The sequence below is a fragment of the Fistularia commersonii genome, chromosome 8 (genome assembly GCF_037954325.1).
Source record: "Fistularia commersonii isolate RoL2024-O1a breed Wild chromosome 8, RoL_Fcom_v1.0, whole genome shotgun sequence".
NCBI lineage: Eukaryota > Metazoa > Chordata > Actinopteri > Syngnathiformes > Fistulariidae > Fistularia > Fistularia commersonii.
This window is the reverse complement of record NC_141291.1, coordinates 8136395-8154834: the sequence shown is the minus strand read 5'-3', so window position 1 is coordinate 8154834 and position 18440 is coordinate 8136395. Positions and strand designations below refer to the sequence as shown.

At 46.0% G+C, this 18440-nt stretch overlaps 1 protein-coding gene across 1 annotated transcript in view; it reads left to right on the top strand.

The window, feature by feature from the left end:
• The window catches only part of tmx3b (thioredoxin related transmembrane protein 3b), a 30393-nt gene extending 13507 nt beyond the window's left edge, over positions 1 to 16886 (top strand). The window contains exons 11-16 of the mRNA XM_086150896.1: positions 934 to 991; positions 1183 to 1236; positions 6475 to 6531; positions 10727 to 10856; positions 12091 to 12159; positions 14329 to 16886. Coding sequence (XP_086007022.1) covers positions 934 to 991; positions 1183 to 1236; positions 6475 to 6531; positions 10727 to 10856; positions 12091 to 12159; positions 14329 to 14616 — 656 coding nt within the window. The 3' untranslated portion in view covers positions 14617 to 16886. The remainder of the gene's footprint in view (positions 1 to 933; positions 992 to 1182; positions 1237 to 6474; positions 6532 to 10726; positions 10857 to 12090; positions 12160 to 14328) is intronic.
• The last annotated feature ends 1554 nt before the right edge of the window (positions 16887 to 18440 follow it).

Genomic DNA, 18440 nt, shown 5'->3' with positions numbered 1-18440 from the left:
GCAACCACGTTAAACGTGAAAATCGATTTTTGACCCAGGATTTGAATCAAGGGATTTAACAACAGTTCCTCATTGGAAAAACAACAAAAACAGTACACTTCCTGTCGTTTTCCCCAGAAGTCTTTCATCAGCAGACATGAGTTCTGGCCTCCCAGAACCGTGGACCCCCGTCTTTCACCAATGTCTCTTTCGTCTCCGGGGTGGAAATGACAGATTCTCCTCTGGGAGACTTAATGCAGGAACACGATACGCATCAACGAGGATTCCCATCTCCTCGTCATTAATAATAAAGACGGCCTAGAATTAAAAATCAACGTCGATCACCATAACGTATAACATCAGCGCAAACCATGAATGATGATCCGTTTTTTTGCATTCAAGAAGGAAAATAAAGTGAATTAAGCTTCTAACGGCATCAATTCTGTGCATCTACTCGAATTACCGCGGTTAATACGACACAACGCCGCAACAATTCAGTTGGCGGGATTCCAAACCGTGAATCCCCCAAAAAAGATGAATTATTCCATGACCTGCCATCATCCACCTCTTTCTGAGCTCTTGCCAGAAGGTCCCATTTCAAGGTTAAATGATTTGGAGCCGTTCTAAAGCCCCAGCCTCGCTCCTCACCACCTCTGGTGACCAGCAGGGGGCAAGCTGGCTCTCTCCTCAGAACGCCCCGCGGACCTCCGGTCTCCGGCCGCCCTGAGCCCGAACCACGCGGAGTTGAAACAGTCCACGCCGTTTTGGGTTTTCAGTGAAAATGGTTGTTGTGCCAGAGTGACCACTTCCTGTTCCTGTTGAATTTAACGCTCGAACAACGTATAAATAAGGCTTTCACTGGATGCAGAGACAGATGAGCATCTTGTCTTTCTCACCTTCTCTTCTTTGTGTGTAATTGTGTTTTTTTTTTTTTTTCCTTTTAATCCCCGTCAGGCAAATTGGTAGCGATTGCAGTCATCGATGAGAAGGACCCCACGGAGGAGAGTGGAAGGTACGAAGAACTTTGATGTTTTAAAAGAAAAAAAAAAAGAAAGCACGTCTATACCGCAATCCTTCAGTGCTGTCTCATCTCACAAAGTTCAGTGATTGGCTGGGGTGGGGGGGGGACACACAAAAAGAAAAAGCTTCAGAACCGAAAATTCTTGTGGAATTTTTCACACTCTTTCCTCATTTTGCTTTTAGATTAAAGACCCTGATTCAGACGGTGGCGAAGGAATACAGGGAGTACTTTAACAGGTAAGGCTCAGCTCCATGGCGAGATCAAAGATGAATATGGAATTCATACATATATTCCAGGAGAGAGCGCTCGCCGGGGAATGTTGTCTGACTGCTTGCAAACATTCACACCTTTGTTCGGGCACGTCTGTTTTATTGTTTTTCTCTTCCTCCGAGGTTCAGTCCAAAGGTAATCATGCAAAATGTCAGTTTCCAAATATAGGTGTTCCTTTCTGCTGCCAGTCGAAGCTCGCTCCCCCTCCGCATATTAAAAGTCCAACTGAAATCGGATTCAATCATCCATCTGAGCTGCTTTAAAAATGACACTCATATAGCATACACGCCGTTGGTATTTGTAGCTTCTGCACCTCAGAGAAGATAGTTAGGCTCATTTTGGGGTTCAGGTTGTGTGAGGGATCGGACTGGATCTCTGTGTTGCATCGCCAACTGGATGGCGCCACGGTGTATCGCCTTTGAGACAACGTCCACCTCTCCTTTTATTGTTATCGTCACGGTCCGCCGTTCTTTGGTTGAATATCTATGTTTATCACAGAACAACTAAGTTTCAAGTGACATTTGGCTGAATCGTTCCGAGTCCAGTCGTGACTTGTCAGTGATTACCAACCAAGTTATGCAATTTGGGGCTCTGGCGAGATTATTATTGTTCTTTTTATTAGTTCGAACCTGCAGAAGTGTCTTGAATTTAGCAGTAGAGTGTAGAGACCATCTTGAAATTAGCTTCTAGATGTCTGTCATCTGTACGCTATTTGCTGGATGTCCAGGCTCGCGATGACATCCTTGTAGCTGAAGGCGGGATCGTGCATCACTCTGTCCAAGTGCACTTCTTTCCGGAGTGCCTTTTCTTCTCTCCCCGTCGTGATCTGGTTTTACGGGTGAGCTGTGCACCGCAAAGCAAATTCTGTTTTTGGCTTCCGCCATGACAGGCTCTCAGCAAAGAGCCTCAGCTATATGGTCAAATTTGTGTGTTATTGACACACCGCTAGTTTGTTGACAGCATTTGTGATTTTGTCTGACACCCAGTTCGACCGTTCAGACAGAAGCACAAAATACTGTCAAATGCATTTCACCCTTTCCTTGAGAATGTGGGATAGAAAACAACCTGACGATGAACTTAAAGTTAAAAGTGGCACATTTAGTCCTGAAAGGCTAAACGGCGGCCTCATCCGCCGTTAGATCTGATGCATTCGTGTTTGGTGTCTTGTTCAACAAGCAGGAAAGTGTGTCTTAAGATAGGTCAAGGACTAGAGATAGGAATTCATTCATTCATGGGAGGAACCGTGAGGAACCCCACACAGGAACGGGGAGAACATGGAGACTCCACACCGAGAGGCCACCTGTGGGGATCCAACCAGGGACCTTCTTGCCGCTCAGAATAAGGATGGAAATGAATGCGCGGTTTTCTTTGACGGCGGCAGTCATATAAGTTGGAGAACGTTTATTTCACTGAATGACTTCCTCACTCTGTCTTTTTCTTTTTTCCAATGAGTGGAGCTGATAGGAAGAAATTTAATGGCCACAAGCGTAAATCGCCTGAACAAAAACTGTTCCTTCACGTCGCTATAATTGCTGCCGGCACTAGTAATTTAAAGTAGAGATGGGGAAAGATGTGGATTTTAACTCCTGGATCCGGCTTTGTACACTGCATTGAGATTTAGGAAGGTTTGGAGGAGGGTTCCTCGTCTGCAAACGCGTTCTGTGTAAGTGTCGTCCATTAAAAGTGGTTGCCGTTCACAAGGGTGCACTTATCCCTCGTCATCCCGGGTAGGCAGGCGGTGAAAAAGATGATGCACTCTAAAGGATTTATAAAGAGCGATTAAAAAGTGACACACACACACACGTTTGCATCATTACGTTGCGCTTAGAATCAGCGCGGCACCCCGTCATTGACCATGTTGCTTAATCGGCTAGATTACCGTACTTGAATGAAGAGCCACCGTGATCAAAGTGTCTCAGCCTCCGTCGTGTTCCCATAAGGACTGATTGAATTACACAGATTCCTATCATCAATTAGACCTGTCAGCCACACACCCCACTGGTGTTTTTTTTTTTTTTTTTTTTTTTTGAAGACTTCTGAGTTTGAGATCCCCGCTGAGATCAGAGGTACCCGCGGTGCTCTGACACACCTAGACGATACTTGTAATTACACCTCTCTGGAGCCTCTCCACCACTGGGGGCAGGGGCCATGCCTTGAGTCAATAGCAGAGGTAATGGCCGGGTATTAAGGACTTGATGCTGGTTGATGCGGTAAGCCTTGTAGCATTTATCCAGACCCACATTGCGAGTTTTGTCGCTGCTCTTTAGCCTGAATTCTTCAGTTGGAGGGTTTCGATATGTTGATTATTGCTCCATTGAGCAGACCGGATATTTCTTGCGCCATCTGGACCCGTATCAAATCGCTTACATTTTCAATGGAGGTAAACGTAGCTTGCGTGCTTGCCAAGGTTGTCCAGCCTCCTCCTGCTCTCCCGATTCAGCCTGACGTTAATTGATGACTACGTTTCTGTACAAGGAAACGTTTGCAGATGTCTATATTCCACTAGTCCTCCAGTCCCTTGCTCCGCGGAATTAGCTCCGGCAACTTCATGACCATTTTCTGCAGGACAAGCATTTTATATTACGAACGAATAATGAAATGCTCTCAGTGTGCGTGATGTTAGGTCCTCCGTATGTGACCCTTTACAGGCAACCAGTTCCAGGTGCGTCCCACCTCTGGCCCAGTCCTCGCAGGGTCAATTCCAGGCCCTCTCTTACCTCTGAAGGACAAGTCATGTAGATAATGAATGCATCTAAATGAATTAAAATATTACAAACTCTCTGCGGGAGTGGCTTTGGGTGCTCTCAAAAGGTGGGGTATGTTTGTACTGTCTTCAGGACAGCTCTGTTTTTGCTGTGATTTTGCTGTGCGTGTGTGTGTGTTTTATCTTGCACAGTGTATGACATTGCAAAAAGTCCAATGCATCTTGAGGAGACAAGTCCTGCCATGATGAAACATCTCTCTCCTCCAAACCCATTTAGATGTGCTGACCCACAGCTGTTGGTACACCCTGACTCCCCAGCCAAGTCATTGCTACTAAATCCTGAACTTGCTGGGACGGAGCCTCGGCCAACGTTTACGCCACATGCGAGGCCACACTTTAGTAGAATGGTTTCTTGGGTTTTCCCTGTATGACTGTCATTATCGATGGACTTTTAGGAATTCAAAAAAAAAGAGTCAGCTGGACTCAGCCTGGTCCAATGGTGCAACTATTTTAAAGCTCATGCCTCGGTCTGTGGATATTGGATTTGTTCTAGATGGATGTTGGAAAACCATTGGCCCCCGTGCTAATTCTCCAAATCGCAGTGGAGCCTTCAGGCTTCTCGATGGCACCATCCATCTTGTTAGCGAAAAAAGAAACAAACTACGAGATATTTGATGATCTCCTGTCAGGCTTGCTTTCAGCCTGCATTGACCCCTCTGTATTTTTAGCATGCCTTCCCAAAAAGAAAAATGGCTCAAAAATATACCGGAATCAGTCATTTTCATTCTTCGAAAGGACCCCTGTGTGTTGCGCTCCCCAGATCATATTAACTGGTGGGAAGAAACTCAGGAGTATTTGATCATTAGATAAATAATAAACCGCGGCTGTTCTCAGCAGGAAACAGTTTGCTCTGTCCTCCTAATAGACATCTATTCATATAGTAAAATATCTGTGATTTAGACAGTTACGAGAACCACTTTTTGCCAAGATTACACATAATTTAACTTCCTGAGCCATCTGCTAATTGCTATGTGCTATAAGTGTGTGTGTGTGTGTGCCTGTGCGCGTGCGCGCGCGTGTGTATGTGTGTGTGTGTGTGTGTGTGTGTAAAAAAACAACCCGCTGTTTATCAGACAATGAATTTTCACATTTGCATTTGTTCTTTGTTTTTTTTTCTTTTTCTGTGGACTATTCTTGTGCTTTAATACCTCCCTTTTATCTTTTCGACAAGATTACAGTGCAGTTCATATATTCTCAATTTGAGCCTCAAAGTTTAAACATTTACTTTCCCTGGAAAATATTAATACATTCATATAAATTACTGTTCTACCTTTGTAAGACAATATGCAACATTCCATTCCCCCTCGAGTGAGCCTACTGAATGTCCATTTAACAAATATCTACTTCAGCTATTCATATTTGGAAGAAACGAATAGTTGTGTGTGTGCGTGCGTGCGTGCGTGTGGTGCAACCCTGGCTGCAGGATAAGCAATAAATATTGGATGAGTAGTTCAGGAACAAATTTTTTGATGTGTGTATATGTATATACATATGTGTATGTTGCTATATCTACATATCGCTATATATAGATATATATATAGTATGTATATCTATATATAGAGAGATTATACACGCTTGTATGTGTCTACATTTGTGTGTGTGTGTGTTTCTATAAATGTAGTATACACACACACACACTTGTATGTGTCTACTTATGTGTGTGCATGTGTTTATGTACATATGCATACAACACATGGAATCTGGCGTCTTGTAGATGTTTGTCGTTTTTGAGCTGGCAAATCATAAAAAGGGAGTCTAAACCCATCGGGAGCAATGAAATGTCAGCGTGTCACCTTTTGGATCCTGGTTTTTAATTTATATTCCTACAGTTCCCTCCAAGGGATCAGTCCTTGCCACGTAAATTGTGTCCTGAAGTTGTCTTACTTTCCGATGAGCTTTATTCCCCCGGCCGTCCTGCTATTGTCAACGAGATTATCACAGACTAACACTTGATTTTTATATATTGCTGTTGCTGGATTTATTATATAGTTCCGTCTCTTCATAATCATGGCATTGATTTAAGCTCAGGCAGTGTTGTTCAGTACCCAGGAGACCGGCGCTGTGGATGTATGCATGAATCAATATGAAGATAATATATATGTATAAGTCGCCATAATCAGTCTTTCCCAGAGCGCCTCCCCTCCCCCCACTCTGACACGGTGCTGTACAACCAGATACAAATGGAAAACCTCCTCCAGCTTCATCGTTTAGAAGATAAATCACCCGAGTCCTTTTCTGAGGTAGAAAAGATGAGGGTGATGGAGCTTTAGGGGATTTTTTTTTTCTTTTTCCCCCCCTGCAGTTGCTAAAATCCCAGTCTCTCATCACTGGAAAACGGTGGTTTCTTATGTTACTATGGAGTAATGTTGGCATTGCGGTTTGCTCAGTTGTGCAATGTGTAAGCACAAGTCTTGCAACTTATTCTGTCTTGTGTCAACAGAGACTTCCAGTTTGGCCACATGGATGGGAACAGCTACATCAACAGCCTGGTGATGGGGTGAGTGACTTTATCTAGTTGGTGCATCAGGATTCAGTAGTTGCACAAACTTTCTGTACGTTTTGGAACGGCTAGCCGGAGTGTGAGGACTGCGCTTAAGAGGATATGCGAGGATTAGATCCATGCTAGTCGTGAGATTTTAATGGCTTGTCAGAGGCCGGCGCTAATGACGCGGCGAGCCCCGCCGCCACAGATTTGTGCTCGGGCCGGGGCCGGCTGACGGAGGTGTCGCGCTCGGTGAGGTCCTGCAAACTGACATCCCACACTTTTAATTAGATCCTCGCTAACGTCGCGGCACAGAGGAACTGCAGACATTCTTGTGTCTAGTTTCCGCCTACGACGTTGTACAACATTTAATTATACGTGTTCCGATAATCTTTTATTTTTTTTAAATGGTTGTTTGAGGATCTGTAATAGATTACAGGAAGACTTTTTTTTTTGTGACGTGTGGAGAACAGAAGTGGCATCGGATGCTGGATTAAAAAAAACAAAACAACGAAATAACGACACCCTGTACGTGGCCTAAATTAGACAGATGATATTGAAATGAGAAGATTAGCCTTCCTGATTTTCTCCTAGTGCGTACAATATGTATTTCACTCGGCTTTACGGCACTGAATTTGGACTCTGTAGCACAGGATTAATTGCCCTCCTTTGAGGAATGAAATCCTTGCCTGTCAATGTCCACTAATCCCCTCCCTTGGGACGTCCGTGGAAATAAATCTGATGGCTTTTTATCCCCCGTTCTGGCAGCAGTCTGTCTGGCGTAAGGCCCCCCCTCGGTTTTTCTCGCATCGGGCACATGTCGGCCGATGCAAACACACAAACAGCGGAGAGCTCCAGAAAACCCGGGATCCAAAAGTGACGGTCTTAAGATTTACAGATGAGCTGTGAGATCATGAGTGAGGACTCTTTTCCTGGGCTAGTGTAAGGATGGGAGTGGCGTTAAAGAGCCAAAATGTCCCAAACTGCACCAGACCAGGTGGCAGAGACTCACCGATGCAGAGGAGAAGACCCTCCTTGGAGGTCCGATCCACCAGAAGTGCTTTTTATTCCCAATTGTTCAGTTTAATTGTGTTAAAGGTGTTCAAAATGGTGGTTAATTAAAGACAGTCGTGCAGGAAAAGGCAGGAAGCAGAGATGAAGATGTGGAGGTTCCTCTTTGGGAAGGATAAAGATGGAGAGGATCAGGAATTAATCCATGTCAGGTGTCAGACTGAGATGGTTTGGCAGTGCACAGAGGGGGGGATAGTGAAGGTATTTGTTGAAGAAAGCTGAGGTTAGAGCTGCCAGGCAGGAGGTCTGGAGGAAGACCGGGGAGGAGGGGAAGAGGACAGGAAGCCATCAGGTCTGGTCAGGTCTGGCTGCGGAGTAGCCGAAAGTTGCTTTTCAGTTTAATGGCTCGTTCTCTGCATGTGGGGGGGGGGTCATGTCGCTGCAGACCGGTTATCACAATCCCAAATGAACCTCCCTCTTTTTTTGCAGGATTTCAAACCATCAACACAGGCTGTCCACATTACACATATATTTGACAGCGCCTCCTACACACCCTGTTCGGGCAGTACCGTTATGCCACCCCCCTTCCCACCCGCTATTCAATACAAAGCGCAGAGAGGCAGAACGAGGGCATGTTGTTGTTTGCCATTAAACTTTCATCGCAGGTAGTCACCGAGTCAAATCTATTTCTTTTTCAAAGGACAGAACTATGGCAGACACGGGGGAAAAGGACACCAGACGAGTGTGCGTCATCTAAAACATCTACATCTGCTTCTTGCTTGTGAAGATTATTATTTTTTTAATATCATAATGAGATTTTCCAGTAGAGGTTAGAAAGGTCATGTCGTATTATGGGGTGTTAACAGCTGCCTGAAAACTGAAAAGTGTGAAATGAACCCTCCCGATGATAGCTTCTTCGGCCGAGGACGGCCCGGCCTTCGGCTGCGATATGTTCCTGCTTCTTCCCTCACGTGATTCGTCACGGAAACTCGCTGACCAGCCCTGGCCCGACGCCCAGGTTTATCTACCCGTGATGTACGATCGGGTGTTTTGAAAGTCCTAAAAAAGCAATTTTTTGAGCTGGTCTTCTTTACTATTACGTGCGTGTGTGAGACACACACACAGCCAAGGTCAGCTGTGATGCTCTAACTTAACCGGTGTTATTTGCTGTATCTAGAATACAAGCATGTTCTTTAAAATCACACTCTGAAAATCCCCATTTTACTTGAATCCTTCCAAAGCCGTTAGCTAACGCCACACATATTCTGGCCAAAATATAGATATTCCTCTATAAAACCCTCTGAGGTGTAGCAGTCCAGAAGGGCTTGGACCTCTTCATCACTCCATCCCCTGAGAAAATATCTGAGCACTGACCATCATAATTTCTAAAAAATTGCGAATGGTCTGGAAGAAGTATCTGCCAATGGCCGTGGCTTATGACTTCCACCAATCACCTACATCACACGAGTTCCAATGGAACCGTGGGTGGAAGCTGCCACTGCGTTCATTTTCTGCATGGTGGGAATTGAACCGTGGACTAAGTGTTTTTATGTTCTCCCTGAGAAGAACCGCATTAGCCGTTCGCTAATGCCGTACTTATTCTGGCCAAAATGGTGTTCCTCTGTGAGGCCTGGAAGCTCCTCTGAGGCATAGCAGGCCAGAAGAGCTTGGACCTCTTCAACACTCCATTTCTTGCTGCTTCCGTCCAAGAAAACAGCCGACCAGGGACTGCAATAGTTTTTAAAAGTGGAGTGCTCCTTGTTCAGTAAGAGGTATCTGCTATGCTTTCTTATAAGTTCACCAAGCAACTACTTCCCATGGGCTCCTATCAAACCTGCTTTGGATTAGGAGCTAAAATGTTCTAGGAACTGAAGGTCAATGGTCCCTGGTTCCTCTGCTGTCCCAATCCATGAAGAAGCAGCCTCGTTCCTGAAAGGGTTCTGGGAACTGCAAAAACTTCCCCTCCGTGAGAGAGCAGCTATAGTTGATATAAATAAGTCATCAAATATTCTGTACGCTTTCTAATATCTGTCCAGAAACAGTAAACGCTGCCTGCAGCGGCCTAGCACCGGAGGGCCGTCTTTACTGCAGCCTCCAGCCGACAGGCGACCGCTGAAAATCTAGCACGAGACGCAAGGACATTAGGATCTCATGCAGCACATCGCAGGATTAAGAGCATTCCTTAAAAGGCCCAATCTGTTGCTGCTATTTTTGATCCAGCACAGAAATTAATTACCCGCCCAAATCAAAGCGTCCATTGTCTGCCAGGTGTGATGGTGTGTGCCGTCACTTGTGGGCGGGAAACCCCGGCGCAGGTGAGGAGGCTAATCCATATTTATCTTAAATAAGTGCCATCTGTTGGTTATCTGATGAAATTCGCCATCAGGTGTGTGTGTGTGTGTGTGTGTGCGTATGTGTTTGTGTGTGTGTCCACCTACCCGCCCGCCTCTGTGCAATTGCAGAACTCAGCGGAACAAAGCAGCGAGGCGGCGACGTCTCTGCCTCCTGCCTCATGGGCGTGTGTGTTTGCCCTCCCGATCTCAGCTGAGTGGTGGGCCGGGACGTTGATGGATACGCGTGTGTGCGCGCGTGCGCGTGTGTGCAATTTGTTGCTGGTTTGAGTAACACTGCAGGGATCTGAGGTGGCAGCATCGAGATGGACTGCGTGTGTGTGCGCGCCTAGGCACAAAATAACTTATCTAAATGTGATAAAACAAAAAAAGTGTCCTTCTTTTGTTTTACTCCAGTTTTTAAAAAAACAAACATTTTTTTCCAGTTTGTCTGCTAAAGTTAGCTGGAGGACACTTGGTGTGTATAGATATGTCTTTGGAGGTTCTTGCGCTTCTGTCCTTTGGTCATATGACTTGTGAGTGTTTCTCCGACTGGGCAACACAAAGCCATGATGCTTTGCTGCAGAACCCACACTGTTGGCATATGAGACGTAGGAAAAGTGTGAGATAATTCTTCTTCCTGTGGATAAAATGTCTTTTTAAAGAATGCCCAACAGGGGGAACCGTAAAAGATTATATCAACACAAATAATTTATTTATCACTATATTGTATTCTCCGTGCTACAGTTTGACCCCTGAAAGCACGACGCTTTCTAATGTACCGATGCACTTGAATAACATTCGTCCAAGTTGCCGAGGTTGGGAAGATTTCAAAAACTGTTTTTTTTTTTTTTTTTTGTCTTCCCCAGCGAGGTGATGGTGCCCTCCGTTATCATCCTCAACACATCCAACGAGCAGTACTTCCTGCCCGGTGAGCCGGTGGAGACCGTGGAGCAGCTGGTCCAATTCATCAATGGCGTTCTGAACGGTTCCGCCCAGGTCCGGACGCCCTCCTCCCTCCCTCCGCTCCGCCCTGCTCCCTGCTTGTGTATTCAGCTCAGTCCAGCCTCCGTTTCTTCCCTTCCCCGCGCGTTGTAGCCATCGCAATCACACCGGTGGTCTTCATTAATCAGCTACGTCGCCATGCATTTTAAGTCGCCCTGGCAGGGGAGAAAAAAAAAAAAAAAAAAAAACCTTTTTCACCAGGGGATGTATTTTTGCAATCTTCTTTTGCATGTTTAGATTTCATATTACTCTCCCTCCTGAACAGATTATCCACAATGATTCTGTCTTCCAAGGCAAACAGGGAGATTAGTACATGACTCTATATTGTGTTGTGCGCTCTAATCTGTTTGGACAGACACGTCACCCGCTTCCTCTGCACCACGTGCATGAAGTCATAAGCAAATCAGTTCTTTTTTTTTTTTCCCTAAACGTCTTCCAGCTGCAGGCAGGGGTCTCCAGACAGTAGGTGCACATCATTAGAAGCGTTCGATTGCTCAAGCAAAACGTGTACCGTTAGAATTTAATTTCGTAGCGTGTATCCTAAATATACTCCTCACCTCTTTGGCCGTATGAGATACGACGTGTCTTCATCATTCCTCCAATTCGGTTCCTTATTTCTTGCCCTATCGGTGCAGAGCTCCAGCTGGCGGCTGATTTGCGAGTCCATAAGGAGCACTGAACATATGCGGGGGGCGAATTTATCCATGCATGAAACATGAAGCAATCGTGAGTAGACAGGAATGACAGGCGGTGTCTCCTTCTCCTCCTTTTTAAAAAAAAAAAAAAAAAAAAAAAATGCGCCAGTTAACATTTTTATCGTTTTTCTGCCCTTGGAGTATTTAGAATTGATTCTTTTTCTGTTTTATCTTTCGCCTCACTAAAGACACACAGTGTCTGGTTGCAATCCAGCACTGAACACATTGGTGGAGAACGCCGCTGATAAACCGGACCTTTTAAAAACATTTCAAACTGCCGAGGCCTCACAAGGTATAAGCAGAGGCCGCATCCCTTTCCTGCATCCGAATAATATTGATGAATCACCCGACACAACAGAAATTCAGAAATAACATTTATTCCATCGTGGTCGACACCAGAGGTCCAGCATCTTATCTTTGTTGTGTTGTTGCCATTTTTACAAAATGCTTTCCGCTTAACAGTGATGCTGGCGATGAAACACCTTAATCTACTTGATATTTAGGTATTCACCCAACTGTGTGTTCCCCTGCAGGCCTACGGAGGCGACGGTATGATTCAGAGGATCAAGCGTGTGGCGTTTGATGCCAGATCCACAATCATGGTGAGTTGGCGTTCCGGTCAGAGTACACCGCGTTGTAGTTAAGGTAGCACGGTTTGGTCAGAGCCCTGGCAGACGTCCTCTTCATCGTTGTCGCAAACCGTCTGTTAAACAAAGTCAGTTGTGGAAGAAAATGTCCAATCCCCCCTCCCCTCCAAACCCAGTCCCCCCCGAGAGTCAGGTCTGCAAACGAAGCGAGAGGACGACAAATGGCGGCGGCGTGTTTACATTTTTCCGCTGGGAGCAAAAAATAAAACATTTTACCGGGACGCTGCCGGACGCGCAGCTCGGACTTTACAACTCAAGCAATTTTTCAGGGACGAGAAAAAGACACTGAAGGTGGAGAGATTCAGGAGAAGAAGGTGAACCTGCCTGCCCCTGCTTATTCCTTCTTTGTACCCAGTGTTCCTCCGAATGACACAAAGCAGATAGGTAGCACCTTGCCACCCCCTCACATTATCCCCAGTGACTCACAGCCAGAGGTGTTCACATTGTGTACCCATTTCCATGTTACCAAGGATCTCAAAGAGGTGGTCCACCTCTTTAGAGCCCCTTGCATAATAGACCTGTGCAAGTCCCATCCACGTGCACCATCTCCCAAGTAGTATCTAGTAAAGGCCAAACAAGTCAGTCACCGACTTGCTACCTTTTCTCCTGGTCCACTAGAGATGGAAAGTGGTGCACATTGCGCGAGTGTAGTGTTGTGGCTGTTTTCCAGGATTGGCCAGCTGACTCTTCTCTCCAAGTTTTGGAGAGAAGCTCAGAGAAGCCAGACTGAGATGGTTATATCATGTACAGAGGAGGGATAGAGAATATATTGGTAAACGGATGCTGGAATTGGAGCTGCCAGGCAAGAGGTCTCGAGGAAGACCAAAGAAGATTTATGGACATCGTGAGAGACGATACTAAGGTAGTTAGTGTGAGGGAGGATACAGAGAATAGGGTTAGATGGAGAAGGTTGATTCGCTGCGGCGACCCCTGAAGGGAAAAGCCGAAAGAAAATATATAAATGTGTGTGTGTGTGTGTGTATGTATGTTTATTTGTACATATATGTATATGTATATACAAGATATCTGTATGTGCATATGTATATGTATATATGTATATTTATGCCGACACCTCCATTATGTATTTGTGCCAGTGCCTCCAAAGGCAAAGCTATATAAATAGAAAATACGTATAATGTGCAGACAGTACCAGGGAGAAGTCTGCACGCAACCAGAATAAATATGGCCTTGATTCATTTCCAGCACCTTAGTAAATACAACTTTTGCATGCACAGAAGCACGGTTTGTATTAGCGCACTTCGGTTATTGTGTTTACCGCTAGAATCTGTCAGACAGGCAGCTACTGTATATAATTGTTTATCTTTGCTGGTATTTGAAGTTAACCCCGAGCCTTCACTCTTTGGTTCAGCTCAGACGGCGCAGATCAAAAGGGGCTATAAGAAGGTAGGACTCAGCGGTTAGGCCGTTCAACGGAAAACCAATCATTTAGCACAGGCTGGAACAAAAGTACTGAGAATGAAATAGCTTATTTGCTATTAGTTAAGCTAACCTGCAGAACTTCTACTAATCGGGGCCGAAATGCAAACGGCCACGGTGCCAGAATTTCAAATCAGACACTTCATTTAAGTCTACTTTCACTTGCAAAGCGGACGTTCAGAGAGATCCGCCACTTCACGCCCAATATCAGATGCTCGCTTCACAATGGCACCACGCTCTCCTGAGAGGGATTAAAGAAGTAAAGATGGATTATTAGCCACGGTTGCTGCATGTTGGAACCTCACAGATAAGGCTGGCTTTGTTTTATTTCCTTTGAGCAAAATAAAGAAAACCCGCGGGTTTCTGGACTCCTTCCACAGCCTGTGCTTCGTCTGAATGGAGGGGTTAGGGACCAGGAGGTGCTCATATTGAAATCTAAATAACGTTTTTGGAAAAAATACTATACTATTCCCCCGTGACGCAGCTGATACAAGTGACACTATCAAATCTGCAAAAAAAAAAAGGTCACTGCTGGCGCCGTATGAAAGCAAACAGGGCGCTTTGCATGGTTGATGCGCCGCGTGTTAGCCATCGGTTCACGATGCCTATCGTGTTTTTAACCATTTTATGCAAAATTATTGATTCTAATTTTTTTTTTTTGTTAACCCCCCCCCCCCCCCCCTCAAGTCGGTGTTCCGCAGCTCCCCGCTGCTGGGCTGCTTCCTGTTCGGCCTGCCGCTGGGCGTCATCAGCCTGATGTGCTACGGCATCTGCACGGCCGAGACGGACGACGGTTCTGACGACGCGGACGCGCCCAAGCGGGAGGGCCTGACCGACGAAGAGGACGAGGAGGAGGACGAGGAGGCGGACGAGGAGGCGGAGAGGCAAGGCGCTGCCGAGCTGGAGGGACCCGACGGGTGGGAGAAGGAGGGAGAATCGTCGGAGAAGGATCCCGAAAAGAAGAAAACTGATTAACAAAGGGACTCTGGAAGGAGGACGACAGGCCCGGTCAGACGCAGTGACATGAAACTCAGAGACATATCAGTGTATTCTTGTTTTCCCCTCTGTTTGTTTTCCATCTCACTCCCTCTATCAGCCCCTTCCAGCAGACTCTGCCGTCAGCCATCTGAATAAAATCTGCCTTTCTCCCCCTCCCCCAACTCAGGTGTGCAAAAAAACACATGCAGAAGACGTGGGGAAAGCGTGGCCTCCAACCAAACTCGCCCCCTGATTTGTTGTCGACTCGGTGCCTGACCGCCCTCTCGCTGATCTTCTATGTAGCCGTGGTTGAACTACTTAATCACCCCGATCCCATCTCTGTCTGTCTCTCTCCCCGTTGCACACCGGCGATTCTGCTCTTCTGTTACCCAAAAAATGTGAGATGATGAACTGCAAAAGCGAAATGCAATGGTTTTTTTAAAAAAAAAAAAAAAACAACTTTTTTTTTTTTTTTTTTTTAACCTCCAGTCCACCTGGAGTGTGTCTGCTTATCGTGACAGCGGCAAAGCGGAAGACGGCGCCCGAGACGGAAGGAATTAGTTGTACGCCCTCCCCGTAATGCCGTAAAAAGCCGGGAACCATTCGCCACGTCGCTTTTTGCTAAGTGAGACTTTGTGAGTTGCGCTTCCATCCCACGACATCTGACATGCAGTCTTTACCAGATCTCACACACACATACACACACGCTTCACTTGATTTCGCCGCCCCTAAGGCCTCTGAAACCCATCTGCTGTTTTTTTTTTTTTTTTTTTTCTTTTTTTCGTACCCCTCTAATTAAAATCGAGTTTGAATTTTGGAGAACAAGGATATAGATATATTCTGCTTTTTAGGCCGCCTGATATCCAGCCAGTCGCGTTAGATGTCCTCACGTCCCCACATGAATTGTGACGAGATTCCTCTTTCTGGAGACAAAGAACAGCAAGCCCTACTGTTCCCCGGATTATGAACGCCGGTTAAGGATGCAGACTTTGTCCCGATTTCCCGAAACTACGGGCTTGTGCCTTTGACCTGCTATCAAAGAACCACAGTGGTAGTTAATCTCCAGATGTAACGATTTGAGTATCAGACAGAATTTGAGCAATTTGTTATCCGCTAAAGGTCCGAGGAGAGGCTGGAGAGAAGCCGCTTTGAAGCACAATGACCAAAAACAGCTGCTTCTCCGGTACGTGGAGCCCACGAGGGGCTAAGTTGGAAAACAAAACGATACGGCGAAGGTGGAGTGCAGCTGCCTCGCAGCCAGAAGGTCCCCGGTTGGATTCCCACAGGCAGGCCTTTCTGTGTGGAGTCTCCATGTTCTCCGTGTCTTCGTGGGATTCCTCAGGGTTCCTCCCACAGTCCAGAAACATGCAGGAAATTCAGTGGAGACCGCGAATTGTCCATATGTGTGAATGAGAGGGTGAATGGTTGTATCTCTATGAGAACGTGAATGCTTGTTTATATCTCATGTGAATGAGAGGGTGAACGTTAATATGATGTATGATTGAAAGGGTGAATGGTTTGTCTTTGAAATTTGAATGAGGGTGAATGAGAAGGTGAATAGTTGCATGTTAACGTGACACAAGGTCACGGTTTAATGTCTTTATGACATTTGAATGAGAGGGTGAATGGTTGTATGTCTACGTGACACGAGAATGAGGGTAAATGGTTGCGTGTGTCCTTATGGCCTTTGGATGAGAGGGTGAATGTTTCATATCTATGACATCTGAATGAGAGGGTGAATGGTTGTCTTTATTGTGTTTGAATTACAGTTGATGGTTGTATAGCTCTATAATTATGTGTGTATGAGAGGATGGATGTTTTTGTCTATATGAGCAGTGAATGGTTGCATATATTCGGGGAGTGAATGCTCGTATGTCTACCTGATACGAGAATGAGAGGGTGAATGGTTGCACGTGTCTATGGTTATTGTTGATTGACAGGTCCAGGGTGGACCCTGCCCATTGGCCAACGGCAGCAGGAATAGGTTCCGCCCCCTCCCCCGAATCACAGTGCAGGATAAGGGTTATAGACAATGAATGAGTGAACAGGTGTTCACCCAGACACTTACGTGCTTTACTTAATGAGGATGTTTTCAAAATGAGCAAAGCTGAGGAACCAGCTCTGGAGCTGCCGAACAGATCCCCGACCCCCAGCCGACCTCCTCCAGATCTTTCCTCATGGTTACTGATGTTCCTCTGTAAGATCTCCCCCAGGTCCTCGACCCTCATCCCATAATTTAAAATACACTGTGCCGCTTACTACTTAAATGGCTCCAGTTTGTTTTGTCAATTTTCCCGTCATCTCCCTTTTACTTTGCAACTCAGTGGGTTCCAGGGTTCTGCAGAGAACAGACCTTGTACGCAGCTGAAGGAGGCCTGCTCTGCAGTTCTTCACCAAACGTCTCTGGATATCATCCGAGGCTCCTTCAGGTTTCAAATACAGTTTTCTCACTTTCAGATATTTATTTCTCCACCCACTGCCAATTTCCACATTCATATTTGTGTTTGTGGAGGCGACGTGAAGCTCATTTGTTGCTTTTCTGCAGCATCTAGTGAAAGATGATATGAAAGTAGTTGGCGTGTTGGAGAGGATAAGGGTCAGATGGAGGGAGATGATAGACGACGGTGACCCCTGAAGGGGCAGCAAGAAGAAGAAGAAGAAGGAGGCGGCGGTGGCTGTCGACTTGCAGAGTCCAGGTAACGGAAGAGAAGTCCTGGCTTCTGGAATGCCTTTCTCTAACCTGATGTCTGAGATGACCTCAATGCGGGAGGTGATCCTCCATTGTTGGAGCCGATGCAAAAAGCAACCCGTCGCTCAATTACCCCAACGTACTTTCTACAAGGGACTCCATACTGTAGAAGAACCTGACAGTTGTCCGTGCTGGACGAGGGTGATCGGACCCGATAGCGAAAATAGCAAATTACGGAGTGATGCTCATCATCTCACTCCTCTCACGGGGGAGTGGATTTAACGGCGGGTCAGGGTAACGGGACGGTTTTCCTCTGTTAATGCCTCGAGCCAGCGTGCGAAGGACCGACCGATTAACGTGGCTCACCATGGAAACTGGCCCGCACTTCCAACTTAACAGATCCTCTTAGAAACAGCCTTTACATTTTTCATCGCTGTCCATCTGCTGCCTGCCTGCCAACTGTACGGACACGTCTCCACGCCTGCTTTCTTTAAGCAGACAGAGCCGCCGCCGCCGCCTTGCAAGCAGACAGGTTTTTCCTCAACATGTCTTTGTTCAGTTCCTCAACCGTCCCATCTCCTACATCAAAATAACAATCATCACGCGCAAACACGGCGGAGGAACAGCTGTTGGAGATGAAGATAAGACCCAACACGAGTGTTGATCCCGCCTATATTGGTAAAGATTAATACTCAAGAGTGAGGCAGAGCTGATGCTAATCCAAACGAAGCATTGAGACAAGATCTGTTTAATTTATTCTTCGGCACTCTTGTGTTTCTATTTATTCTTTCATTCATTGTCTCTACCCCTTTACTTTCACCAGTTGCTGAGGGCTCCACCAGCTGAGAGGCCTCCACCCGACACTAGGTCTGTTCCTAGTCTTTGACAAAGCATTACGGGAACAAAACTTCATCTTTCTATCATAAAGAGAGTCTCTCTGTTACCAGGGCGATGAGTTATTCGACGTTGTGTGCCCCCTGCGCCTGGTTACAGTTGCTAGGCTATGATTGGACAATAAGTAGTCAGAGGAAGGATTTAATCAGCGGTCAATAAGGTGAGTGAAAAGGTGGTTTACAAGGGAGACCGGGATCTTATTCTATTCTTGATAGTCTAAGTGAGGGCGGCACAGAGA